Source organism: Lichenostomus cassidix, chromosome 19, assembly GCF_008360975.1.
Source record: "Lichenostomus cassidix isolate B80296 chromosome 19, HeHo_3.0, whole genome shotgun sequence".
NCBI classification, from domain to species: domain Eukaryota; kingdom Metazoa; phylum Chordata; class Aves; order Passeriformes; family Meliphagidae; genus Lichenostomus; species Lichenostomus cassidix.
Genome location: NC_139499.1, coordinates 2125115 through 2152135, shown reverse-complemented (window position 1 = coordinate 2152135; position 27021 = coordinate 2125115). Strand labels below are relative to the sequence as shown.

Below are 27021 nucleotides of genomic sequence, written 5' to 3'. Positions count from 1 at the left end.
AGGGTGCCAGCTGGCCTCACCCCCTGCAGGGCAGCCAGGCCACCTTGGCATTCCAGACAGGAGCTTCCCACTCCTTTATTTAAAACAGAGATGACGTAAAATGAAATGATCAGAAGTCCTGTGTCAGCTTTTAACTCTTCCAAGGAGCAAGTCCTTCCCACTGGGCCATTCCCTGAGCAGAGCAGAGGAACCAGGCCAGGCAGGACACAGAAATATCTGGGAATGGGGCTCTGCAGGCAAGGCAGACACCAATTTGGGAAATTTGGATTCGGGAGACTCAAGGAACTGGTAGGGATTCATTGCCAGCAGGAATTTTAAATCAAGAAGGAAGCTACAGGCTGGGTTGGATCAGGTCCACTTTCCCTTCCAGATGTCTCGTGGGACAACATCCTCCAGCTCTGGGGATCCAGCAGGAACTGCAGTGCCCAAATCTCCAAAATTCCCACTCACAGCAGCCCTTGGGAGCCTGAGCCTCAGCACAGGTTGTGTTTGGCTGCTTACAGGGAATTATTCCAAGGCTCACAAGCAGCTCCATTGATTTCTCCTAATTATAAATCCTATAGAAAGTTTCCAGCTTGCCACAGTGGCTGTTCTGCTCTCCGTGGAGTCAATAAAAGTTAAGAGTTGCTCCCTGGTTCCTGTCATTACCACAATAAAGCCCGGAGTAATTGAAAAGTGAATCAGGGAAATTGCCAGATTGGAGAGCAGGGATAATAGAAGGAATTACTTGGGAGGCCAAGCAGAGCTTGTCCCTGAGTGCCTCGAGCTGGACACACTGCCATGGTGACACAGAGCTCAGGGGGACAGCATGGGGCAAAGCAGGAGCAAGGACCACATTCAGGCCAAGAGACCAAAAAATCACTTCATAAATTCACAGCCTCATAGAATATTCTGAATTGAAAGGCACTCCCCAAGATCATTGAGTCCAACCCTTATGAGGCAGCAAGGGGGATTTTCAACCCTCTCTGACGCCGTTCCACTTCCTAAAAGACACAAATGACAACAAAACAATAAAAAAAAGACAGTTTCTCTCTCTATTAGCATAACATTTAAAAGCAAGGGCTGGAGATGCAGCAGCAGCTGAGCATTTGTCAAGAGAACAGCTCTTTCCCAGCAGACACATTTAGCGGGTACAGGAAGACCCCAAAGCCCTCAAGTCATTACTGTTGGCACAATCTGAGGCTCAGCTGATCCCCACAGTGGTGTTTGTGACACAGCTTGGAGCACAGGGAGGAGGACAGAAGGCTCTGCAAAAGGTTTTTAGCGGCAATGCTGGGAGAGAGGGAGAGCAGCAAAGGCTGGGTGAGGCTGGGGAAGTTGGGATTGTTCAGCCTGGAGAGGAGGAGGTTGTGTGGAGAACTCACAGCATCTCCAAGGGTCTGGAGGGGCACAGGGAAGGCAGAGAGGGATCCTGCAGCAGGAACTGGAGGGACAGGACAAGAGAATGGCTTCCCAGTGCCAGAGGGCAGGGAGAGATGGGATATTGAGAAGGAATTGTTCCCTGGGAGGGTGGGCAGGCCCTGGCACAGGGTGCCCAGAGAAGCTGTGGCTGCCCCTGGATCCCTGGCAGTGTCCAAAGCCAGGTTGGACAGGGCTTGGAGCAGCCTGGGACAGTGGAAGGTGTCCCTGCCATGGCAGGGGTGGCACTGGATGGGATTTAAGGTCTCTCCCAACCCAACCCAACCCAACCCAACCCAACTCATCCTGGGATTCTCATCACTCCTGAGCTGCTCAGCCTGAGGTTTTCTTCCCTGCCCACTGCTCATTGCACAGATGCAAAATCATTCACCCTCCAGTGTCGCTGTTGAGCCGCTAGCAGAAAAAGGACCTGGGTTCTCAGTGTGACAAGAAAAGAGAGCTTTATTGTTTTGATTCCAACCTATATAGATTTTTCAGAGGTCACCCAGATTGGTCAGTCAGAAACCTCCCCCTAGGCCTGACTGGCCAGGCCTGAACTGTCCAAATCTCGAGACACTGTTTTTAATAACATCCAAACTTTATCTTTGTTTATAAAACACAGGAGAAAGTTCTGATGGGAAAGACCTGTGCTAGCCACACTCCAGGGGGTTAAGAAACAAAACAAAGTGCACTGTGATTGATGTGGACCCTGCACTGTTCCCATCCATCCCTGTGTGTGCAGGCAGACTTGCACACATCCATCTGCTTTTATCCAGCCAGCCACAGAAACACCAATTTCTCCAACTCCATTCACTTATTCCTGGCAACAATCCCAACCCTGGTGCAGGAAATGTGCAGGGAAGTGGACAACAGGGGCAAGAGACAAAGTTCCTGTCTCTGGCCAGATGAAAAGCATTTCCCTGCCCAGCAAGGCTGATGGGTTTGGTGTTTCTGCTGTCCTTGTTCCTCAGGGATTCAGCTAAAAATAGCTAGTGCCCCATTGTCACTGGTGGCTCCTGGGTGCCCAGTTCAAAGCTGGGCTGCAAATTCCCCAAGGGATTTAATCACCAATTTCCATCCTGCTTTGTTGTGCATGAACAAATCTCACCATCCCTGCTCTGCTGTCTTTAATGTTGAAAAGGGAGCAGCTGTGCTCTTCACATCCTGTTCCATGACAAAAAGCGTTTCTCTTGGCAACTGAAGGTGTGGAAATTTGGGATAATTCCTCTGGTTGCCTTGCAACAATGCTGAGGGTGCTGGTGGAGGTTTGCAGGGTGCAGTGAAGCTGCCCAGGGCTCCCAGCCCTCCTGCAGTGCTGATTGCATGGAGGTAAATCCAGGGATTTCTCACCCTACACCCCATCCTGCGTTCCTTTGGGGTCTTCATCCCGGGAAACTCCAACCTGAAATTGAGCCCTAGCGCCTTTCTGACTCCATCCATATGGCAAACCCCTCATTCCATCCCTGTGGTCACTTCCTACAGCAGGAGCAGCCCGTGGTGACTCCATCCCACCTCCTCAGGGCTGATGTTCAGCCTCTGCTGGAATTTCCTTCCTGTTCCTGGCTCAGGGACAATTCTCCGGGGGCAGTACAAATTTGGGGTTTGCTGTAGTTTATGGGTTTGGTTTTTCTGCCTTCAGGGAATCAGAATCATAGGAAGGCTTGGGCTGGAAAGGATCTTAAAGCTCATCCAGTACCACCCCCTGTCATGGACAGGGACACCTTCCACTGTCCCAGGCTGCTCCAAGCCCTGTCCAGCCTGGCCTTGGACACTGCCAGGGATCCAGGGGCAGCCACAGCTTCTCTGGGCACCCTGTGCCAGGGCCTGCCCACCCTCACAGAGGAGAATTCCTCCCCAATATCCCATCCAACCGCTGGCAGTTTGAACCCATTCCCCTTGTCAGCATGACTTGGAGCTTTTCCATCCTTTCCTGAACCCAGAGAGACTCTGCTCCCCTGGCCCTGCCCAGCAGCAGGGTGAGTGTCACCTCTCCTGCACCACTAGCCACAAACTGCACATGTTCAACGTCCTGCTGAGGCAAAATGTTCCTATTCAGCAGGAATGTTTGGTTTAACATTGATGGGTGTAAGAACAGCATTTGCCTGCTGGATCTACAGCAGAAGTGAGCTCAGAGGGAAGTGTCCTCAGCTTGTTCCTCCCACCCAGGTGCAACTATGGGTTAAAAAGGGAAAAAAAGGGGCAGAAACAAGGTTGTGTAAGATCTAGCAGGGGGATCCCTGAGGGTTTTCTCTTCCTTGGGATGGCCAGGAGTGACACTGGGTTGCTGCCTCTCCAGCCTGGCACAGGGCTGGTTTTCTCTGCTGCTCCAGCAGCACTAAATCCACTGGCAGGGGCAACACCCATTTCCAGCATTCACTGTTGGAGTTAAACCAACCCCAAAGAGCCAAACCTGCCCTGAGCTGTTGAAATGAGGCTGATAAAACACAACCTGGGCATCGTGGCATTGCCCTCTGCCCATTTCCCTCCATGCCCTGGTGTAACCAGGCTCTCCTCTCCTCTGCCCACAGTTTGACATGCAGAGGATAACGCTGGAGGAGCTGAAGCACATCCTGTACCACGCCTTCCGTGACCACCTCACCATGAAGGACATCGAGAACATCATCATCAACGAGGAGGAGAGCTTGAACGAGAACTCTGGCAACTGCCAAACGGAGTTTGAAGGTGAGAGGGGAGGGTCCTGGGCTCCTGGACAGTCAGCCTGTGTCTGTGGTGGCTGTAAAAGTCACTCTGATCCGGGAAAAGGATGCAGGGAGTTGGCAGGGAGTTCTTTTGGAGTGAGTAGCAAGGCCAGAGAGCTCAAGTGGTGCCCTCAGTCTTTTTCTGTCCCTCAGCAAAGCTGTCCCAGGCACAGGGATGGAGTAGTGGGGACCTTCCCCAGTCTCTGGTGGGATTCTGGCTGAGGGGAGTGTCTAAGCCAGGCTGAATTCCCTAGAGAAACACCTTTATTTCCCTCATCCCACCATGGAAAGACTTTCTTGGCACTGGCGGGCACTACCAAGCTGTGTTAGGCTCCTCCGGATTTCTGTTCAAATCCCAAAAAGGCTCGCAGGGAAGAGCTGGGATGAGTCCTCTCCCTGCACTGTAACACCAGCAGTGAGCAAAGATGCTGCCCTGCTGCCCTGGACACCTTTTGTTCTGAGCTGCCAGGACCTGGCTCAGCCAGGACAGCTCCTCTCAACACGGGAGTGTCTCTGCAAAGTCATGGACTGAGCAGGGCTTGGAGACAGCCAGAGAGGGGGGAATATTTCCTTCCCTCAGCAGAGCCAGAAGGGATCAAGAATTGGGATCAGACTCTGGGATCTGCAGTGGATTTTGCACTTGGACAGAGCTGACACTGGCAAGGACATTCCCCATTTTCATTTCCTTGATCAGAGGAATTCGTGCTGCTCCAAAGCATTTCTGCTTGGAACAACCAAACAGGTCTTTGTTGTCCAGCCTGTGGCTGCCCCTGGATCCCTGAAGTGTCCAGTGTCAGGCTGGACAGGGCTTGGAGCAACCTGGGACAGTGGAAGGTGTCCCTGCCCGTGGAATTAGATGGTTTTTAAGTTCCCTTCCCACCCAAACTGTCCCATGAGTCTATGAAATCACCTCAAGTGCAGAACAGCCCAGGGAGATGCAACAGAGAAGCTCAGAGTTTGTGCACATCACCCTGGTAGAGCCACTGTGCTCTCCCAGCCCAGCATTCCCATTTTACAGAGACCATCTGGGGGGAATTCTGACACTGAGGGTTCAGAGAGCCTCTGAAGGGCACCAGGCAGAGACACAAACAAAGCAAAGGCTGAACACACAGACCAATCTTTAGCCTGGCTAATAATGGGCTGCAGCAGCTCCATCCAGCACCCTCACCCCCTGTGAAACCCTGCAGGAGAGCTGGAGAGGAGCACAGCTGAATTTTAAGAAGCCTGCAGGAGTGAGGCAGCAGCAGAACTCTCCGAATCAGGCCAGGCAACAATTTTTGAGTTCCTCCTGACGAGCAGCAGGGAGGGAGATGTTTCTGACTTGCCTGGAGCTGTTGGTGCTCACTGACCTGCTGATCCCCTGGGGACAGGAGCCAGCTGTCACTGCTGCAGGATTTCAGCTCGGCAGCTTGGGTGAAGCATCCCAGAAAAAAGCTGGGTCCCAACACCCAAACACTCAGCATCTCATTTTGGAAGCTCCAGTTTCCAAAAGTGCAGCAGGAACAGCTTTTCTCGTGGGATGTTTTGGCATTGCTGGTGCCAGGCAGAACCTTGAAGCAAAACAGAGCCTTTTTTTAGCTGTTGGGAACACACACAAACCCAGCAGGGAATGAAGATCAGCTGAACTGTCAACAACGGGGCAAAGTTTTGCTGCAGGTCCCAGTGGAAGGGGACAGTTCTGGTGTGTGACAGCTGTGACAGGAGCATTTCTGCCAGGACAGTACAGGTTGTGTCCCTGCAGCCCTCCAGGCTGGGCAGGGATGACCCCCTGGTGCTCTCAGAGTTCCCAGTTCTCAAACACCACAATCCCTACAGGACTGCAAAGCAGGTATTGCAGGAATTCCATGGATTGTGGCACTAAGGCACAGCTGTCAGCTGTCCTGTGGCTCAGTCACTCACTTCTAATGAGTGCAGTGAACGAGATGCTTTTTGGGTAGAATTCCTGGAGTTTAGTTTAGGTGCTGCCTTGGGATGAGATGAATTGCACCCTAAAAGAAGTTTCTTTCTCAACTCAACTCTTCCAATAGCAATTCAAGTATTTCTTTCAAGTCCCATCTATATTTAAGGTACTTTTCATCCCCCCCATTGAAGAGCCTTTAATTATGGGGAGGAATGAAGCCAAGATGAACCTCAGTGATTCTCACTGGAATTTGGGAATCTCATAGGGAGCAGACATAACAGATACTTTCAGGTGAAATGGGGATCTCCACTCACTGTCACCTCTGGGTTTTCTTGGATCACAGAGCAGCCCCAAACTCTTCTCTCTCCTGTGGGCAGACACATTTCCTTCTCCACACCTGCACATCCTCTATTCCACCCCTGGACATCCCTCTTCTCCACACCTGGATATTTCCTATTCCACCCCTGGACATTCCCTATTCTGCACCTGGACATCTTCTATTCCACCCCTGGACATCTTCTATTCCACCCCTGGACATTCCCCTATTCCACCCCTGGGTGAGCTAGCTCAGCTGCTAAAGACTATTTTACAGGTAATATCACCATCAGCACAAATCTATGCAAAATTCTATCATGCTCACAATTATTCCATCATGGTTTCTCGTGATAATAAGGCTTTTATGACCATGTAATATCCTTTAATATCAATTTGGATCACAGACCTTGCATCTCTCACCACACACACTTTACCCCAAATGGAATATTTGTATTACAGTCAGGGACAAGTCTGGGATTTCCTCAGCTCCCTGTGAACACCAAAGCCATTTGCAGGATGTCAGATCCAGGGGAAGGTCACACCCAGAGCAGAGGCACAGTTCTGTCCTCAGCTTTCTCTCTGTTGTGATCAATGCTCAGGGCAGGGCAGTGAAGGCTGTGTGGTTTCATGGGACACAGGGAAAGGACAATTTTCAATCCAGCAGCCTTTTCCTGGCAGTTCCCTTTATCCACCCCTCAGGTGGCACAGCAGGGTCAGTGGTTCCAGTGCCTGGAATGCCTGCCAGGGGTTCCATCCTCACTCACACCCACAGCATCAGCCAGCAGCTCCTCCTGCTCCCCCTGCCCTGCTCAGCTGAGGCCTTGGCGATGAAAAACTGACCTGTAAAACCAAAAATAACTGCAGGCAGCCAGAGCAAGGCACCATCACTCACCTGCAGCAGGCTGGGACAGCCACTGTAAATACACTGCTGCTGGCCTTGGCAGGAGCTGTTCTGCAGGAGGGAAAGCTCCCACAAACCCACTGTGGGCATCATGACCTGCAAACAGCCTGGCCCCATTAACCCCAATTCCTGCTGCAATAACCCCAATTCCTGCTGGAGAAGTTGTAGGGACAGTGGTCTGTGCCAGTGAGGGAGTTCTCCTCACCAGCCTGTCCTAAAAGAAGATGAAGAATGACCCAGCCTTGATTTGCCTTTGCCTCTTGAGGTGTGATGGATGTTGGAAATTTCTGAGTTGCTCTTCCCCCTAAAAAGGGATGAGGATTCATCCAGAGGAGCTCCAGGCTCTGCCCATGTCCAAGGAATCAGCTCCCATCCAACCCCTAGGGTGTCCCACAGGTGTCAGAAACTCCCACTGGCACCCACATGTTGGCATCCAGCCCTGGGACAATGCCAGCTGTGGGAAGCAGCAGGACAAGCACAGATTCTGTGTGCAAAGATTATGGATTTGGAGAAAGGAGAGAACTGAAGGCAGACCTTCCCCAGTGAGGAGGGCTGGTTAATGGATCTTCATGTCCAAGAGGGCAGCATGTAGGGAAGAACATCAGGAATTCCAGCTTCTTTGTGGTTTTCAAGGGGAAAACTGATACCTTCTTGCTGGAATAACTCCCAACCAACAGGAAGAGAGTCTGGTTGGGCCTTCAGCCTCTCCACAGGCATTTCCCTTCCTCCTGGGGGAAATATCTACCTTATTTGTAGGTAATTTGGCTCTTTGCTGTCCCTTCAGTGGGTAAAGAGCAGTAACTGGGACTTCCCTGCATCCTGCTGCCCTCAGGCTCTGTTTCATAACAGAAGCCTCAAGGAGTTGTTCCATTCAGGAACATTTCTGCAAAAACACCTTTTTACGGTTTTCCTCTGAAGAGGTGAGCCTGTTATCCCAAAAAAACCCTGATCAGCCTTGAGCTGCTGTTCCCCATCACCAGCCCCACCCTGACAGCGATGCTGGAGGTGATATCTCATGTCAGTGATTTCCCTGCTGCCTGGGACTGCTTTCAAAGTACAGAAATAGTAGGAAAATACATAAAGAAATAACTACAACTGGTCGTGAAGAAGCTTTTCAAAGCACCAGGGCACTGTGCAGAAAGCCAAGGAGCCACAGCACTGATCCTGTGGGGTTTATAAAAGCCAGAGAAAGAATACAGGAGCAGAGCAGAGCAGAGAGTGAGGAATGTGGGTGGGAGGGAGATTTCATTCCCTGCCCAGAACCAGAGAGGATCTCACTCACATTTTTCCCCCTCACTCACATTCCTTGCCTGGGGCAGAATGACTCCAACCCTGCCTAAGGAGGGTTCTGTGCCTCTGGCACTGAGCTGGGACTACTGGGAGCTGGGATTAGAGCACAGGCATTGCTAAACACCAGCCAGAGGAGGTGATGGGAGAGAAAACTGGAATTCAAAACCCAGCATCCAGGGCTCTCTGTGTGATGAGAATCAAGACTGGACCAGAACAAGGGGTTTTTTCCATATATTCTAAAACTATTCTCCTGCATCTTTCCAAACATGGGCACCTGGAGCCTTTCCCTGGTTGCATTTTAGGCTTAGTTTGTGTTTGTTGTCAATAATCTGAAAGTCTCCCATCATCAGCAGCCCATCCTTGAGGAAAAGTTGACAGGGACATCCTTTCCCAGGGCAAACCAAGCCCAAAGATCAAACCAAGGCCCATCCCAGCCAGGCAGAGCTGTCCATCCTGGGTGTGAAGGTTTCCTGGCTTTCCCTGACTGATCTGGACAGGCCAGTTGGATGAGGGTCAACAGGGCCAAATACTGGGTCCTGCACTTGGGTCACAACAGCTCCATAGATTGCTCCAGGCTGGGGCAGAGGGGCTGGGAATCTGGGAAAGGCCCTGGGAGTGCTGGGAACTGGAATGGGAAGGGTCTGGAGCCCCAGGAGCAGCTGAGGGAGCTGGAAAGGAGCTCAGCCTGGAGCAAAGGAGGCTCAGGGGGACCTTGTGGCTCTGCACAGCTGCTGACAGGAGGGGACAGCTGGGGGGTCAGGCTGAGCCAGGGAACAGGGACAGGAGGAGAGGGAACAGCCTCAGGCTGGGCCAGGGGAGGTGTAGATTAGAAATTAGGAAAAATTCCTTCACTTGAAGGGTTGTCTGGCAGTGGTGGAGTCCCCAACCCTGGAACTGTCCAAAAAGTGTGCATGTGGCACTTAGGATGATTTAGTGGTGACCATGGTGGTGGTGCTAGGTTAAGGGTTGAGCTTTTCCAGCCATAGCCATTCTAGGATTGCCTGGGGCCTTTCAAACAAGGCTTTTCAAGATTCAGGGCCTTTTCAAACAAATCTCCTCAGTGCCCCAGTACCACACATGGTTCTGACATTCAGAAGTGGGGAGCCAAGACAGAGTCATGAACTGGCTTAATGAAGCCACAGCACGAATTCTCACTGATCAGCTTAACAAAAAATAAAATTAAATCAAAGGAGTGCTAAAAATCCCAACTCTATCTGGTTTTTAATTGCTGCTCTCACCTCTTTTGACAATTATTCTGCAAGCATTCACTTGGAAAGGTTCTTAATAACTCTGATTTGGCTTAAGCACAGAAAACCTAAAACAGTTTGGAAAAGTGACTCATGGATACTCCTGGGAATTGCCACAGTGTGGGCTTGAGTGTCATCAGGGAGCACATCTTGGTCCTCCTCTCATTCCCAGTGGACCTGGATGAGTTGGAGGGATTCACACAAGGCCAATAATTGCTATTAAAAAACTTTAGAGACAACTTAGTTCAAACTGCCAGAGGGGAAGAGAGGGAAGAAAATGTTCCCTGGGAGGTTGGTGAGGCCCTGGCACAGAGTGCCCAGAGAAGCTGTGGCTGCCCCTGGATCCCTGCAAGTGTCCAAGGCTGGACAGACCTTGGAGCAGCCTGAGATAGTGGGAGGTGTCCCTGCCATGGGACAAAGATGGACTTTGAGGTCACTTCCAGCCCAACCCAACCCAACCCATTCTACAATTCCAACTTCAAAAAGAGCATAAAAGAAATACATGGAAAACCCCAAATATCCCTGTGAACATTTAAAGGGATTAAAAGCCATGATGAGGGAGAGGAGTCCCAGAAGTGTTAGGAAGGATCAGGATGGGCTAGTTGGGAAGCCCTGGAAGGTCAGGAAGGTTGTTTGGGAATGTCACAACAGGGAGAGGTGACAGTGAGGACAGCAGGGTTCTAGCGAGAGCCCAGCAGCATTCCTGAGCTGCTGCAGGTGGGAGCACAAGCCCTGCCACGTGTGACCCTCTCTTGTCCCCGCAGTGCACGCCCAGAAGCAGAACCGCCAGACGTGCGTGCGCAAGAGCCTTATCTGCGCCTTCGCCATGGCCTTCATCATCAGCGTCATGCTGATCGCCGCCAACCAGATCCTGCGCAGCGGCATGGAATAGTCCTGGCAGCGGCACGGAACGGTCCTGGCAGCGGGATGGAACCGTCCTGGCAGCGGGACGCCGGCCATGCATGCGCACCCCGGGAGAGCTCCCGCCCCGACTCCCACGGCAGCGACACGCGGGCACAGCCTGCGGCAGGAGCCTGAGCCAGCAGCGTGTCCTGTGAACAACCACATCCTCTTGGCAGGGACATCAAAGGGCTGTTCTAATGCTTTAAAGGTTTTGTTTCCTAATGCAATAATCCCATATCCAGGAGTCCCGAATTATTGCTTCGAAACAGCAATGGCAGCGCGGAGGAGACTCGGAGCCGGCGCTCCGCGGTTTGGAAGAGGCCCAGCCTCGTGACTTGTCCTTATCCCAGGGCCCACTGACTATCCCACGGAGCTCCCCGCCAGGCCCACATTCCCAGGAAGCTGATCGTAGCATTGCCACGAGCGCGTCCTTTTCCTTTTGCTCCACGCCTTCCAGCTTCACTTTCCTTTTCCCTTATGACCATGCCATGGAGTTTACGGCATTAGAGGGGAGCTAGAGCATCCTTGTACAGCATTTTCTGAGGAAAACAGGGGAGAATTTGCCAGCACCATACAAAATGTCTATTTTTTGCTTCATCAACTCCACCCTTGACACGAGACTGTGGGGTAGCAGGAGTCTGTTGGCCATTTTTTTTCCGACTGTGAATCAGGGCGTGAGGAGCACCCCCGTTTTCCCACCTGGGCATTGCTGAACTTGTGCAAAGTCTTCCAAGGGACTCTGCCACCACCAGCGCCAGCTAAACCTCCCTCTCCTCGGGCCTCTCTGCATAGCCAACATTATTTGCTCCCCAGCAGTTTTGCCCTTCTTCTATATTGGTCTTCAAGATTTTTTTCCCAGGTGAAAATCCTGAGGGAAGCTCCTCCTGAGCTTCCCTCCTCTCTGCTTGCCTGCACAGTTTTAATTTATTCCGTTTTATGTGGCCTGGTTATGATCTGCAGTGACACCTCCACATCAGACATCGTCCTGTGAGGGAGGTTTTATTTTCACCCGCATGGGGAAGTGTGGTTTTGACCAGCCAACTTCTCCATTCCCTCCCAGGATCCATCCCACCACTCCCATCCCATGGGCAGGCTCCAAGGGGGGCCATCGGAAAAGCTGAGTGCAGCAAGAGAAGAAGGAATCAAACCTGAGCCCATCCCTGTGTGTCTGAAGTGTGTCAGAGTTTCAGATCCAGGGAGTGTTGGGAGTTTTTCCTGGAATACATTTTAAGGAGCAGCAAGGAGGAGATGGAAAGATGCAGAGCAGGTACACCACACAGGAAGTGCAAGGAGCCAGCACTGCTTGGGAAGGTGTTTTTCCTTTGAAACTTGACACAAATCCATGCATTTCCCTTTGGATGAACTGTGCCCCTGAGTGCCACACCAGGACAGATGTGATTTCCTTGCCCTCGTGGGAGAGGAAGGAGATCTTCCTTCCCAGTTGGTGTTCAAGGAGCTCCATGGAGGCACTCAGGTGCTGGAGTGGGGTGGCTGTGCTGGGAGAGCTCAGACACCCCAAGGAACAGGGAGATCTTGCTCCTGGCACTGGAGGTGACTGTTCCCTGTGCCACAGGAGGGGCACCACGGCTCCCCAAGGGATTGCACACCACCAGCTTCCCTCATCCCACACTGCAGCCATTGACTTACACTGGATCCATCCCAAAGACTCATTCCAGGTCCTTCCTTTTTTACAGCTCTGGGTGACAACACTGAACCGGTGTTTTTAACAGCCTCATTTAAAAATCTGCTGCTTTTTGTCCTGTCTCCCCACCACCCCTTTAAACTCAAGTCACTTTTAGGTGTCTCATCCTTCCACCTTTTCCTGCCATTTTCCTGGTGTTCCCTCCATCCCTTTTCCACAGCAGCTGGGTTGGGTTTTTTTCTGCCTTTCCCAAACATACAACTCCTGCATTCCTGTTCTGCTGTGACCAATAGAGGTGAACTGCAGAATATTCCATTAAAAAAAATTGCTCTGTGTCCCAGAAGATGGAGAGATTTGCATTTGCTACAGGGCAGCAGCAGAATATCTGTGGGATATTCTGGCATGGGATTCTCAGTTTTTGGGAGCCCAGGCACATTTTCTGTGCTGGACGTTGCGGATAACGAGATTGGAGATCATTTTAAGGAAACTCATCCCCATTTTTAGGTCTCAGGGGTCTGTGGAACGGTGGCAGCAGTAGGAAAATAGTCCAAATGTTCCTTGCCACTGAGGAATACTCATTTTTTTCCCTGGGATTGTGCTGGAGTGAGCATGGGCAGCTGGAATTGGCCATTTCCCCCCATTGTCCCACCCATGTGACACAAACCCCCAGCAGACTCCAATCCCAGCAGCCACCTCACGGACAGTGATTGTCTGCATTCCTGGAAGCTTCCTGGAAGGCTCCAGAATTCCCTCTGCATGCTCCATAAACCCTTGTAAATACAGCCATTCTCCAGTCCAACCCTTCCCCTCGCAGCTCCATTTGTAAAACCAAACCTATAATTAATATATTGGTAAAAGCCATAGCCTGGTGTCAGTAGAGTTCATTGCACAACTCCCCACTGATTTTACTGGGTACAGGATTCTGGGGGCTTTGGGGTGTGATTTTTCTGTAGGGAACCTCATTTTTCCATGATGAATCAGGGCCATGTCTTGCCAGAGGTCTCCTTTCCCCTTCCTAGAGCAGCTTTCCTCCATCTCCAGGTGTTGTGAAGAGATCCATCTTTACTCAGTAACTCCTGGCAATGCAGGATGGATCAAGCCAAGCTATTCCATCCTTTCCTCTCCCCACAACCTTCCCATCCTTTCCATCCAGCAGCACTGGATGTCTCCTACCTCCCTCCCTGGCTCCATTTATGTAACATCCATTTATCTCCTTTTTTTTTTTTTTTCCTTCTACACAAGAGGGGAAAAATAGGGCTTTTTGCTGCTTTTACAGACAGGAGGTAAAAATAGAGCAGTAAAATTCTGATTGGAACCTGATGGCAAAAGCTGAAGGGGGGGAGAAAGCAGAAGAATCAAAGACATAAAAATAAAAACCCCACATCCCATCCTTTAAGGAAAAAAAAAAAACCCTATTTAAGTGCTAATTAACATACTTTAAAAAATACCCAGACTGCAGCAGAGCTGTCAGAAAAAGCTCTAAACTTCTGCTCTTGCCAGTTCCAGGAGGATTGAAGTGTCTTTTCAGCCCTGCAGTTCTGGAGGAACAGGAGATTGCCATGGCAACCGCGGCTGTTCGTGACATGGGTACCACCAGCAGCCCAGGCACAGGGAGCCCAACCTGCCAGGGACAGGCAGACAGCTCCCAGCAGCGGGACAGGGGCTTTGCTCATGGATTAGGGAATTATTAGGAATTCGTGAGCAGCTCTGTCGGCTTGGCCAAAAAAAACCTGTGTGCAATTAAAGGGGATTGATGGGTAGGGAAGGCTCTGAGAGGGACGTGATGGGTTCAGCCTGAGAGAGGCTTTGGGTGAATTCAGGAGGAGTGAAATCCATTCAGGCTGAGCTCTGCCTGGCCTGGGCTTGCTGAGGACACTTTGGGAATGTTCTCCATGTGGGGATCGAGCTCTGGTGGGAAGGATTTGGGTTCCTTCTCCTGCAGGGCTGCACCCTGATCACCACTGACCTTGACTTCAACCACTGGTTCTACCAGTGATCCTGATTCCTGCTCCTGGAGAATGCAGCAGAAGGAACAGCAGGCTCAGGGATACTGAAATAATTTGGAGGCCATGGAGAAGAGAATTCCAGCAAAATTGGCTGAAGGAACATTGAGTGAAGCCGTTCCTTAAGGGCAGCCATGAGCAAACCACAGCTGGGGAGTGTGCAGGCAGGACAAGTGCAGTGCCTTTGTCCTGTGCAGGACCCAGAGGTGGACTTGAGATCCTTGTGGGTCCTTCCAGCTCACAATATTCCATGAGGGTGGTGCTGGTGGCCCTGGAGAGCCAGATCCTGCTCACAACCACCCTAGGCAGCCTGACCCCTCCACAAGTCCACCAGTGAGAAGGAATTTCTGATCAGAAACAACATTAGGAGTTCAAAGATTGAAACTAGGAAGGCTTGGCTTTGTCAGGTCTGTGGTCCTCATGCTGTGGGAGGTGAGATGAGATAAAAGCCAGCTGACAAAAGAATTCTCCTTCCTGTTTGATGGGCACCCCCAAACCCCCAGGCACTGTCAGCAGCTGGGCTGGAGAGCACAGAGCCCAGGCCCAGGGTGAGCAGCAGGGTGGGAGGTTGTGACCCCCAGCTCCTGTCCCTGCTCCCCGGTGAGCCAGAGCTGAATATCTGGGTGCAATCCAGGTAATTTGAGAGATTTCATCCCGGTTATCCAGAGGTTTCACCTGCTGGACGTGTGCACTGGAAGGGCTGGATGTTGGTTGCTTGAATTCCAGCAGCTTTGGGGAAAGGAGATGTACATGGATAGCCATCCTTTGAAGCTGGCGCCGAGTGAAGAGGGGTCTGAGATCCAGAATTAGGGTAGGAAGCCAGCAAAGCAAGGTAGAAACCATTCCCAAAGATGCCACTGTGGGTAGCTGAAATCTGTTTAGATGAGCCAAGTACCCACTGATCCTTTTTTTCCATGGAAAGCATCAATATTTTGTCCAAAAACCCCAGTCTACATCCTTCTGCCTGTGCAGAAGAACCAAACATCTCCTGGGCCAGCCCAGGGACTGTGAGGGACTCCAGGTGACACATTCCTGGTGAGGGCCTTGGGACAAGGGGACTCTCAGCTTTTCCCATGGAAATCTCATCCCTGCACGTGCTGGGAGCTGCCAGGGCTGTCACCACCCCGAGGTGACAGGAGCACAGCCCCCAGCAGCCCTGGAGCAGCGAGGGGAGAAGCAGTGGGAGGAATTGCATTAAAATCTCTAAGAATGAAGTCCCTTATTTTGCCCACCCCTGTAATCCATGATTTAGTTCCTGCTTTATGGATGAGTGTTTGAAAGGAGAAAAGACAACTCTTCTAAAATGAGAATCTGATGAAGTGTCTTTTTTTTCTTGGCTCTGAATCACACTTCCATTCCACTGATGAAGATGTACAGAACTTGCTGGGTTTCAATCTATTATTTTACCCTCCTGTGCTCTGACAGTGCAATTACATTTCCCTGGCATCACTTAAAACCTGTTCCTTTCCCAGGAATTTAATGCAGAGAAGGAAAAGTTTCACAACATTTTCATCGCTTTCTGTTGTCAGTTGTTATCAGGACTGGGTTTGTATCTCTCCAAGTTCAAGAAGAACATTTTAGGCAGCTCTAGGAAGTGCAGAAGCTTCACCAAGAGCAAGATGGACAGAAAATCTAACACCATTTTAATTGGAAGTGTGCTCCACTTACACCTTTCCAGTGGCAAAAGTCTGGAAAACTGCTTTAATTTGGCATCTTCATGAAATAATTGCAGCCCCAGAAGAGGGAGCAAGGAGAAAAAAGAAATCCTCTGGATCTAGAGCTCAGTACTTGACATTTTGATGCTGAAAGTACCACAGGGGTTTTTTTTTATTTTCTGTCAAGACAGACCAAAATACTTTGTAGCCTTGAAAAAAACCATTGCTAAATGAAAATGCCATTTCCCACCCATTTTCCCTGCTGTTCCTGGCCTGTCTTTGCCAGCATCCCAGAGCAGCAGCTGGATTTACCAGCTGGATTTATCTCTCTAGCTGAGATCCATGCTCCAGCTTTCCTTTCTCAGCTGGTCCTGAGTCTTCATCAGCCAACAAGGAGATGTTGGGAAGCTCTGAGGTGCTCCAGGAGCCACCCTGTGGTGTCACCAGCACTTGGGCACATCCTGGTGGCAATTCCAGCCGGTTCAGGTGACGTTTTTGACATCCATCTCCCCATCCCAGCCTCCATTCCCACAGGGGTCACATTCCTGAGCATCTCCTCTGGAGCAGCCAAAGCTCTCTCAGCTCACAGCAGCTCTTGGTCTCAAATCTGATCTCTGCAGTGGGGAGGAAGGGACAGGAAGGTCCTCGTGGCCTCCAGGGTCAGTCAGGAAGAACTCATTAGAGCTAATTGGCTTTGAGTGCATCCAGCCTGGTGCCATTTAATCCATAGCAGGATCTGAGGAATCAATGCCTCCTGGTTCATCCCTAGGAAGTTCTCCACTAATCCACGTGTCTCCTTTTTGTCACCATTCTGTGTTTTCCAGGCATTTACTGTTCCTTTGTAAACTCACAAGTTGGTTGTTTTGGTTTTTTTTTCTTGGCTCGTTAACGAAAGACATGGCTTTTTAATTCAAGACTAAAATTCACAAAGTCAGCAGCATAATAGTAAAAAGAAAAAAAAAAATCAAACAAAAAACCTTTGTACAAAATACTGTAAATATTAATATAAATTAACTGGGCATGCAACTGAAATAAATCCTATGTTATTGCAAGTTATCCGAGTGTATAAAGGAGTGTATAAAGGAAAATTGAATGCCATATGTATCAGCTGTTCCCTCTAACCAAACTCTACTGTAAATATATAATCTGTATAAAAATATTTTAATTTTACCATTATTTATGCAATAGAAATAAAGGTTTTTTTCTTTTGATGAAGCTTTTTTTTTTTCCCTCTTTTGAAGCGTTGATATTTATTCATGCCCGAGTACAAGAGCAAAAGCAAGATTTGCATAAAATATTAGGACAGAGACCCTTAATTCCTTCTGAGAGATACATGAACATTTGGGGGGGTTTATTTTGCTTTGAAAATAGATTTACATATTTAAAAGCCTGTTACTACAGAAAGAGAAATGGGATCAGCAATTCCAGCCGCACAGGAAGCCAAAGGGAGGGATTGAACTTCTCCTCTGGAAGGCAAAGCCACAGCTGGTCAGATCTCTGAGAGAAAGGTCAGAGATTTTTTTTGTTTTAAAAGAAAAACAAAAATTTTTATCCCTCCCAGAGGGGCAGAGGGTGATGCTGAGCTGGGCTGGGCTCAGGGCAGGGTTAGTGCTGGGAGGAGGATGTTGAGCACAGGGTTAATCCTGACCCTGCTACTGCCAAGGCATGAGAGCTGTTCTGTGAGGATTAACATCACCCAGGTGTCCTGGAGAGCCCTTTGTCCCCAAACAATCCAGCAGGGCCTGCTGGAGCAGGTGACAGTGAGTGACACCACAGTTCCCTGCAGGGCTGCCTGAATTCCATCTGAAAAGGGAAGAGCTGATGTTGGCAAATCAGGTGGATCCAAGTCGCAGCAGCAGGACAAGGTTGGATAGGGATTGGAGCAATTTTGGATTATGGAAGATGTCCCTGCCTGTGGAACAAGATGGGATTTAAGGTCCTATCCAGCCCAATCCATTCTGGGATCCTGGGGCAGCTTTGGGAATGAGCAATTCCACACAATCCCTGCAATCCAGGCTGGGATTGCCACTGGAGAGCAAGCGGTGCAGCAATTCCATGTTTACCAAATTTGTGAAGTGTAAAAAAAGGCACTGCACCCTCTCCTTGACCTCTCATGTAATTGGGGAGTGTTCCAATGAATGGCTCAGGAATGAGGCTGGATTTATGGCAGGAAAGAATCAAATGTACTCGAGGAATTCCTGTATATTTACCATAGGAAGAATGAGTAACTGAAGGAATTCCTGGCTGGAAGGAGAAACCTGCACCCCACAATAGTCCTTTGAAAGCTGTTCTCATGCAGGTCATTGTATTCAGTGTCCTCAGTGAAAAGCCAGGTTGGTAGCTGCAGTTTCAGCCATCAGAGCTGTCCAGAAATTGAGGTTTGCTGCTGTCACTGCCATTGCAGATCCTCTGCCCACCAACCCTTGGAAAGATGAGCACAGCACAGGGTGATACCACAGGAAATCATCCCTGACTGCAGGAGAAAAGCAGCTTTAAAAGAGAAAAACACCCCACATCTGCCCTGAGAGCAAACTGATTTATCCCTCCAGAAAGTTCCCACAAACACCTTTGATCCAGACCTACCAAAGCCTGTTTAGCTCCTTTCTCATTTTAACACTCTATGTTAATGGAGAATTTAATGGTTAATTTAATACTCTCCATAAATAGAGAATTGAACGTCTAATTTGATACTTTCTATAAATAGAGGATTGAATGGTTAATTAACACTCTCCGTTAATGGAGAAATGCAGGTGAAAACAGCACCCCAAAGCCCCACCCTTCAGCTGGGCCCCAGCAGGGTTTTTGGGGTGCTGCTGCTGTGGGAGCAATAGGCAGGAGCACTGGTGCAGCTCTAATCCAGCTCCCAGCGAGCCAGTGGAAACATTCCCAGACTTGGTGGGATTTGGATTAGGTCATCACACAGCCCAGCTTTTCACACCCTGGCTCCTTGCTTTGTTTAAATGGAGTCTGGCCAAGGCCTGGAATTGAATTACTGAAATACAAGTCTTGAAGGAAAAAAAAAACCTTTCCTTAGCCTGAGTGAAATTCAGGCACAGCCCCACCTCAAACCTCTGGCCATGGCTGGGCTCCCCAAGCTCAAACCTGCAGCAGTGCTTTGGTTTGACCCCAAAATTTCCCCCGGGCAGGTCCAGGCTGACCCAGAGACTCCCCCAGCCCTGGGCTGATCCCCAGTGTGGGCAGCAGGAAAGGGATTGGGGTTGGGATTGGGATTGGGATTGGGGTTGTGCTCTGTGCTCAGGTGAGAGCTCACCTGCAGAGCTGCCCCAGCCCTGGGCTCAGCACAGCAAGGAGCTGCTGGAGGAGTGCAGAGGAGCTCCAGGATGAGCAGAGGGATGGAGCAGCTCTGCTGGGAGGGAAGGCTGGGAGAGCTGGGATTGTTCAGCTGGAGAGGAGAAGCTTTGGGGTGATGGAATTGTGGCCTTGCAGTGCCTGAAGGAGCTACAGGAAAGATGGAGAGAGACTTTGGACAAAGACATGGACTGACAGGACAAGGAGGGAGGAATTGTTCCCTGTGAGGGTGGGCAGGCTCTGGCACAGGGTGCCCAGAGAAGCTGTGGCTGCCCCTGGATCCCTGGCAGTGTCCAAGGCCAGGCTGGACAGGGCTTGGAGCAACCTGGGACAGTGGAAGGTGTCCCTGCCATGGCAGGGTGGAACAAGACAAGCTTTAAAGTCCCTTCCAACCCAAACCATGCTGGGATTCTGTGACCCTGCAGGCTGCTTTGGTTGCTATGATCTCACCCACTCCATTCTCCCTCTTTCCTGATTAACATCTAGAGGAAGTATTTGCTAATGCAAATCCAGAGGCAGTAATTTATTTGGGCCGAGCCAGTTAATCCTGGCAAGGCTCTCTCTTGTAAGTATAGACCAATATCATCTTGTTTTAATTGCTTCTTTCAGAGTTCCTCAACAAATCAAAAACATTTTAATTAAAAAATTCACCAAGAGTATCTTCCGGATCTTTTTCCATTTGTTCTTCTTCCTACCAAAATTATCGGGACAATTGTGAAGTTCTAAAGAAAGTAATTACAGCAGATGTTGATCTCTGCTGTAGCACCAGGCTCGCTGAATGCTGCACATCAGTCCCCTGACTTCTACTTTTTTGCAGCTTTCTGAAGCAGAAATTTCCATCCTTGGTCTTCCCTCAGAAACAAGGCTGGCTGTGCAGGAGCTGGGATGAGTTCATTCCAGCTTTCAGCCAGCTGCTGAGGCTGGGGGAGGTTTGGGGGGGAAAAGGGGGAAGAAAAGAGGAGATACAATGCAGGAACTGCCAGGGATACAGGAATTTGGGCACAGAACAGTAAGGAATGGCTGAAAGACATGTTATTTTACTATAATACCATTCCCAGGCACAAAGGCCCTGCTCCACCATCACCTGCCCGAAAGGGAAGATGATAAATCCTCTGGAAGTGGCAGTGTCAGGCTGAGGATGCCAAGTGCCACGCCTGGCACACTGCAATAAATCTCTTTTAACCTTAATTACTGCCCAGATTTCCACCTGCCCATAATGACCCTTTGCAATAAGCTGTCAAAAATAACTGCCCATGCAGTGACAGGAGGCTGAGATAATCACAGGAGTGTCACTGCAGGCAGGCAATAAATGCAAGTGTCAGCACATGGTCCACAACCTGTAGCAGGATGCTGGTGGTCTGGGAAAGCCAATTTTCAGCATCCTGGGAGTGCTCAGAAACAGGAGTACAGAACTTGTCACACAGCAGTGTCCCCCACCCATAGGATGAGAAAAATATCATCCCTTAAATGCCTGTTGGTGCTGGAGTGCCTCTAGGTCTGAGCTAAAATTATAGACACAACTCTGGGAGTTGTGAAGTTGTACAGCTGAAGTTGTGAAAAGCTCTTTTTTCTCTCTATCAGGAGTTTCATAAAAAATTCAAGTCTCTGCCTTCAGCCCATCAGTTCTCAGCCTCTGTCCTTCTGAAGGCATCCAGCTGGACCTGCCAGGAAGGTGTTTCAGCACTGGAGACTTTGGATAAATCCCCTGCAGGTGCAGGAATTGGCCTCACATGACTGGTTTTGAGACATAAAAGATTGTAGAATCCCAGAATGGTTTGGGTTGGAAGGGACCTTAAAGCCCACCCAGTGCCACCCCTGCCATGGCAGGGACACCTTCCACTGTCCCAGGCTGCTCCAAGTCCTGTCCAACCTGGCCTTGGACACTTCCAGGGATCCAGGGGCAGCCACAGCTTCTCTGGGCACCCTGTGCCAGGGCCTGCCCACCCTCACAGGGAACAATTCCTGCCCAATATCCCATCTCTCCCTGCCCTCTGGCAGTGGGAAGCCATTCCCCCTGTCCTGCCATCCCATCTGGGACAGCAGCAGCTGATTTTTGCCATGCTGAATTTCACACACAGCAATTGCAGGCTAAGGACACAAACACTGCAAACACCCAGCACTGGGGGTCACTCTGCAGTCAGGGGTGACATGGACAAGGCTCCAGCGATGTCTCCACTCCTGCACTGCCCCGGGGGGAAAGCTGGGATCCCAGAGGCACCTCAGCCCTAAGGAGAACACAGTGTCACCAGCCAGCTCCAGATCCAACAAGCTGCAGCTCCCAGAGTGTTTCACTGCAAAGCAGCAGAACATCCTGAAGTGAAAGATGTCACCTGGAGGGGCTGAGAGCCTCCAGGCTGGTACGAGCAGTGCTGGCATAAGAAGGGTAATCACTGCATGTGAGGCAGGAAAACTCTCAAGTGATTGCTGTTTGCAGAGGCTGATTAAATAGAAATTAAACTCATCTGCATGTTCAGTGAGAAATGTGAATGGAATAGCAAGAGCATCCTTCCCACTGGGCTTTGGGGAGCTCGTCCTGCCCTGGCGTGTCCCACACTCCTGCAGAGCTTCCAGGGCAGCAGCAGCACCTTTGGCATCTGCAGATTATCCAAATTCAGCTTTCAGAGAGGTGGTTTCAGACAGAGAATGAACAAGGAGTTCATCAGCCTCAAGTTGCTTGTGGGGGAAGGACAGAGTTCCCTGTTTGCCACATTCCAGTTCCTGCTGCTCATCTCCGTTGCACTTGACTTCTCCCAGTGCCTGGAATGAGATGGAATAGAATGGAATGGAATAGAATAGAATAGAATAGAATAGAATAGAATAGAATAGAATAGAATAGAATAGTTTGGATGTGACCTGCAATGATCCCCTAGTCCAGCTCTGACCACTTCAGGGCTGACCAAAAATTAAAGCAGATTTTCAAGGGACAATTTTCAAACTCTTCTTAAACACTGACCAGCTTGGGGCATCAAGCACCTCTGTGAGAAGATCAGGTGATCAGCCTGTCCCAGTGCCTGAGCACCCTTTGGGACAGAAATGCTTGCTCAGGTTCCTGGCAGTGCCCTGAGGGCTCCACAAGCCCTTGCCATGGAGTTACCAGACAGATCACGAGTGATGAATGCTCCAAGCATCCCAGCTCTTATTAGAGAGAGATTTCCTCATCTTCTCCCCACTCTGTGAGGGGACAGAGCCTCCTTTCTAAATCTGAGCTGTGACCCAGAGCCCCCTGAGCTGTGTTCCTGTCACAGTCTGTGCCTGGGGAGCAGCAGGGACCCCCTGGGGCAGGAGGAATGGGACACTCTGAGCATCCTGCACGTGGGAGGTGTGTGGAAAACCTGTGGATTTCTTTACCTCATCCAGGATGGAGCTGCTGACCTTGGGCTGAAACCAAGCCTTGCTCTGGGAAGGGACAACTGGTTCCTTGAATTAAACGGTCAGGGGTGGCAATCACACCCCCCAAGGTACTTCCTGATCAGGATATCAGCATACAGCATTATCCCAGACCCCAAGATATATCAGTTTTTCTCACTATTTCCAAGAGAGCCTTTCTGAGCACAAGCAGGAGCCTGGCGATGCTGTGAACAGACGGACCCAGGAAGATGCGTGAAGAACCCAGTGACCACAGCTCTGGGCTCTGAGGGAGAGGGGATGTTGTTTCCTACCACATTGTGAGAGCTCCCACTGTGCTGCTGCCAATTTTAGTGTCTTCTCTCACTTTGAACCGGAGAGGACCTAAAAGCCTGAAAAATACTGAAAATGGGAATTGATTCTTACAGGGAAAGAAATCTCCGAGTATAAAGAACAGGCTCCAGCTTAGGACCTGTCAACACAGACCTGCCAAAATTAAATTTGTTTGAAAGTGCATGACCCACACTTTAATCCTGAAGATCTACAACATTCTGCTTGGAATATTTATTATTTCTTAAGCTCAATTTCAGAGAGGATTTTTAAAATCAATTAACTCCTGTCCTGTTCACATGGAGAGCGATCACAAAGTTCACTCCCTCTTGGAGAAATTAACCTTACAAGTATTTAAAAATTATTGTGCCCTATAAGGAGAAAAACCAAGCATCAGTTCAAGAGGGCAGAAAGGGAAGAAATGAGAGGGACAAGACTGTGATAAATCTGAAAAAAAGGTGCAGCACATGGATTTGTGCTCAGAGAAAGATGTGGTACATCAGGGGTGCTATGAAGTATTGGCATTTCTTGGGAAAGCAGTTTCAGTGCTGCTGTGATAAATGACTTGAAGCATTCAGGATATGTCAGGCAGGAAGCTGGAGTTCAGTTCATAATTGCAATTATTGCAGCATTTTCAAACAAATCAGAGTCAACGTCCATGAATAAAGACTCCTTTATGGAGAAGCTGGAGAAGATAAAACCATTTCAGGCGGTCAAGGAATCGAAAAGAACCTCCGGCAGCTGAGTTAAACATCATCTCTTCTGACAGCCTGGCTGAACTACAGCAGAACCTCTGAGCAGAGCAGAGCAAAGGCAAAAAGCAAAACTGAGGCACCTCCACCCCTGTCAGAACCAGGGCCCCAAAAATCCCCTTGGGATCAGCACTTGGGGATTCTCTCCTAGAGCAACTACAGCTCCTGGTTGCCATGCAGGTGATTTCTCCAGAGCATTTGGTGCCCAGCAGGGGCTTCCATGTGGGTTGGCACTGAGATGATGTGAAGGTCATTGTCCCTGCTGTGTGCCACAGGGGCTGCTGGTGCTGGGACAGGGAGAATCTGAGCCATCCAAAGTGACAGGAGCTGGAAGCACCAGGGGCACAGGCTTTGGGAAGGAGCAGGTGAACTCGACAGCTGAATGTCTGGCTGGGCAGGTGGTGCTGAAGGTTTGGGCTTCCAGCAGCAGGGATCTACCCTTGAGCAGCGGGGCATCCAGCTGACCTCTAGCACGGGCAAAAGCAGGGTGGGACTCAGGAAGGACAGGGGAACTGTCCCCTCTCAGTGTCCCCTCTCTGTGTCCCCTCTCAGGGGCCTCCCCGTGCAGAACTGCTGAACACCACCATGGATACACAGAGGATTTTCCCCTGCTCCTCCCAGTGCACTCCCAGGCTGTGCTGGGCATTCCAGAGGGGCTGTGGAAGCTCTGACTGGGCAGAACCAAGCAAGTGACACCTCTGGCATGTGTCTGTGTCCACACAGGAGACTCTGAGTGTCCACCAGGGAATCAGTGAAGATTCTGCTCACCCCAGAGCCTGCCCAGGGCCTTGGCACTGCACACCTGGCCACGCTGGACACTCAGGGGACATTGGTCTGCTGGCACTGGGAGCTACCCATGAGGGAACCACCACACTCACCTGGCCATCAGCCCTGGGCAATGACTCTTTGGAATCAAGGTCCTCTCAGCCAGCAGCCTGTGATGTGCCCTGGCCACTGTGCCATCCTGGGGACGTGTCACAATGGGGGCAGCTCTGCAGGGCCCCAGCAGGTCCCACTGTCCCTGTGCAGCCTGGGCAAGCAGTGAGTGCACACCTGGGCTCTCCCCTTGTCCCCAGGCACCTGGGACAGGGCCTGTGGCTGTGCTGGGGCAGTGGTACCAGCCGTGTCCCCTGCGAGCTCTCTGGCCCCTCATCCCTGCCCCACATCCCTGCTCCCCCAGCGCCAGCTCCCTCCATCCCAGCCCCACCCAACCCCTCTGTTGCTCATCCCACAGGCCATGCTCACAGCTCTCCTGCTCTGGTGTGTGCAAGGCCTCCTCCAGCTCCTGCAGCCGGTCGGGGATGTGCTGGGTGAGGTCACCTGTGAGCAGATGAGGCAGTGGGAGCAATTCCTGACCCAGCAGATGGCTCAGCTGCGGCAGGAGCTGGAGCAGGAACCCCTGGGACAGAGATTCGGGGCCTGGGGAGCTGCTCTGCCACAGGGGATGGTCTGGGCTGCTGCTGGAGCCCTGCTCCTTGTGCTGGGGCTGTGCTTTCACCTCAGGAAAAGAAGCCGAGAGGCAGAGAGGGGCAGCAGATTTGGGGAGAGCTCTGACAGCAGCTCAGAGGATGAAGAAGGGGATGATGCTTTCAATGAACAGGGATGGTTTTTAGAGGAGTTTCTTGGTGACCTGTTCTGGGGCTGGGCTGAGTCTCTGCCATTGTGACCGACCTGCTGGACAGCTTCAGCATGGCCTTCAGCCCCATCCTGTGTGACAGCTCCAGCATGGCCTTCCTTCAGCCCCATCCTGTGTGACAGCTTCAGCATGGCCTTCCTTCAGCCCCATCCTGTGTGACAGCTTCAGCATGGCCTTCCTTCAGCCCCATCCTGTGTGACAGCTTCAGCATGGCCTTCCTTCAGCCCCATCCTGTGTGACAGCTCCAGCATGGCCTTCAGCCCTGTCCTGTGTGACAGCTCCCAGCCACTGCCCCAGTGCCATCGGGGTGGGCAGCACCTCTGAGGGCTGGAGTCCCCGTGCCCAGGGCCTGGTGTACACCGTGCTGGTGCCCCTGGATGTCCCCCGGGACACACCTTCCATCTGGAGTGGGACACCTCAGGGCCACTGCCTGGGAGGAGCTGCTGCATCCTCATGGGGCTCCAGTGCAGCTGCTCAGGGCAGCCCCAGGCCATGCTGTGCTTCCTGCACGGCTCCCAGGAGCAGCTGCAGGGCCCAGGAGCTCAGCCTGCTGCACACCCTGAGCACTGCCTCCTCCCAGGGCATGCACAAAACCTCCTGCTGCTTCCACAGGTGGCAGAGCTCAGCCTGGGCATGGCTGCCTCAGTGCCACTAGTGGTGCCCTCCAGACACTCCTGCAGATTCCAGCTGAGCAGGGCCAGGGAGAGCCTCGTGCTGGAGCTGCTGCTGGTGGTACAGCGAGGCCTCTCGGACATCTTCCTGAGCACCCAGCCTGCAGTGCCTCTCTTTGGCCTGGGCACAGCCTGGACACACTGCTATGTGGTGGCCAAGGCCAAATTCCTGTGGCACGTGGCCTGGTGTGCACGAGGGACAGTGACACCCTGCGGTGCCTGCAGCTCCTGGCCACGTCCTGGGGGACACATGGTCACGTCCTGGAGACCATCGTGCTGCACCTGCTGACCATCATGCTGCACCTGCTGACCATCCTTCTGTACCTGCTGACCATCCTGCTGCACCTGCTGACCATCATGCTGCACCTGCTGACCACTGTGCTACACCTGCTGACCACTGTGCTGTACCTGCTGACCATCCTGCTGTACCTGCTGACCACTGTGCTGCACCTGCTGACCATCCTGCTGCACCTGCTGACCATCATGCAACACCTGCTGACCATCATGCAACACCTGCTGACCATCCTGCTGTACCTGCTGACCACTGTGCCCCCAGACTACTGGCACAGGTGGCATTTCCTGTGGTGCCTGCAAGACGTCATGGGGCACCTGCACCATGCCCTGGACAAGAGATACCTCAATCACCTCATGCTGGGCAACCACAGGGATCCTGCCAAGATCAGCCTGCCCTGGGATGCCCAAAGAGCTGATGCTCCCAAACTGTTCCAGCACCTGGCTGAGGATCCAGCTGCTCATGAGCGAATGAGGGCCATGAGTGAATTCCAGCTCCTCCAGCACCAGATCATGAGGCTGCTGACACTGAAAGATCTTCACACACAGAGCTGAGCTGTCCTCGTGGCAATTGGTTTTCAACCTGCAGCAATCCTGCAATGAAGGGATCTCCTGAGAGGCCTGGCAGAGTGAAGAACTGTGTGATCTTCTCTGTATTCACTGTAGTTACACCAAAGGCCATTGATACCCTTCTGGGTCCTTGAAGTGCCCTCTTCTGAGGCAGTCAGTGCCAG

The 27021-nt window shown here is 51.2% G+C and overlaps 1 protein-coding gene and 1 long non-coding RNA gene across 5 annotated transcripts in view; one reads left to right on the top strand and one right to left on the bottom strand.

The window, feature by feature from the left end:
- Positions 1–17168, top strand: part of CALN1 (calneuron 1) — a 142034-nt gene extending 124866 nt beyond the window's left edge. For all 4 annotated transcript variants that reach the window (XM_085078058.1, XM_085078059.1, XM_085078061.1 and 1 more), the window contains 2 exons: positions 3927–4080; positions 10515–17168. In XM_085078058.1, the coding sequence (XP_084934184.1) occupies positions 3927–4080; positions 10515–10642 (282 nt within the window). In that variant the 3' untranslated portion in view covers positions 10643–17168. The remainder of the gene's footprint in view (positions 1–3926; positions 4081–10514) is intronic.
- Positions 17169–19491: 2323 nt separating this feature from the next.
- LOC146428928 (uncharacterized) lies at positions 19492–24581 on the bottom strand. Its single transcript, XR_014855741.1, has 4 exons — positions 24458–24581; positions 22922–23009; positions 22789–22834; positions 19492–22019 (listed from the first exon to the last, which is right to left on the bottom strand). It is a non-coding gene; the product is annotated as an uncharacterized LOC146428928 (long non-coding RNA).
- Positions 24582–27021: the final 2440 nt, after the last annotated feature.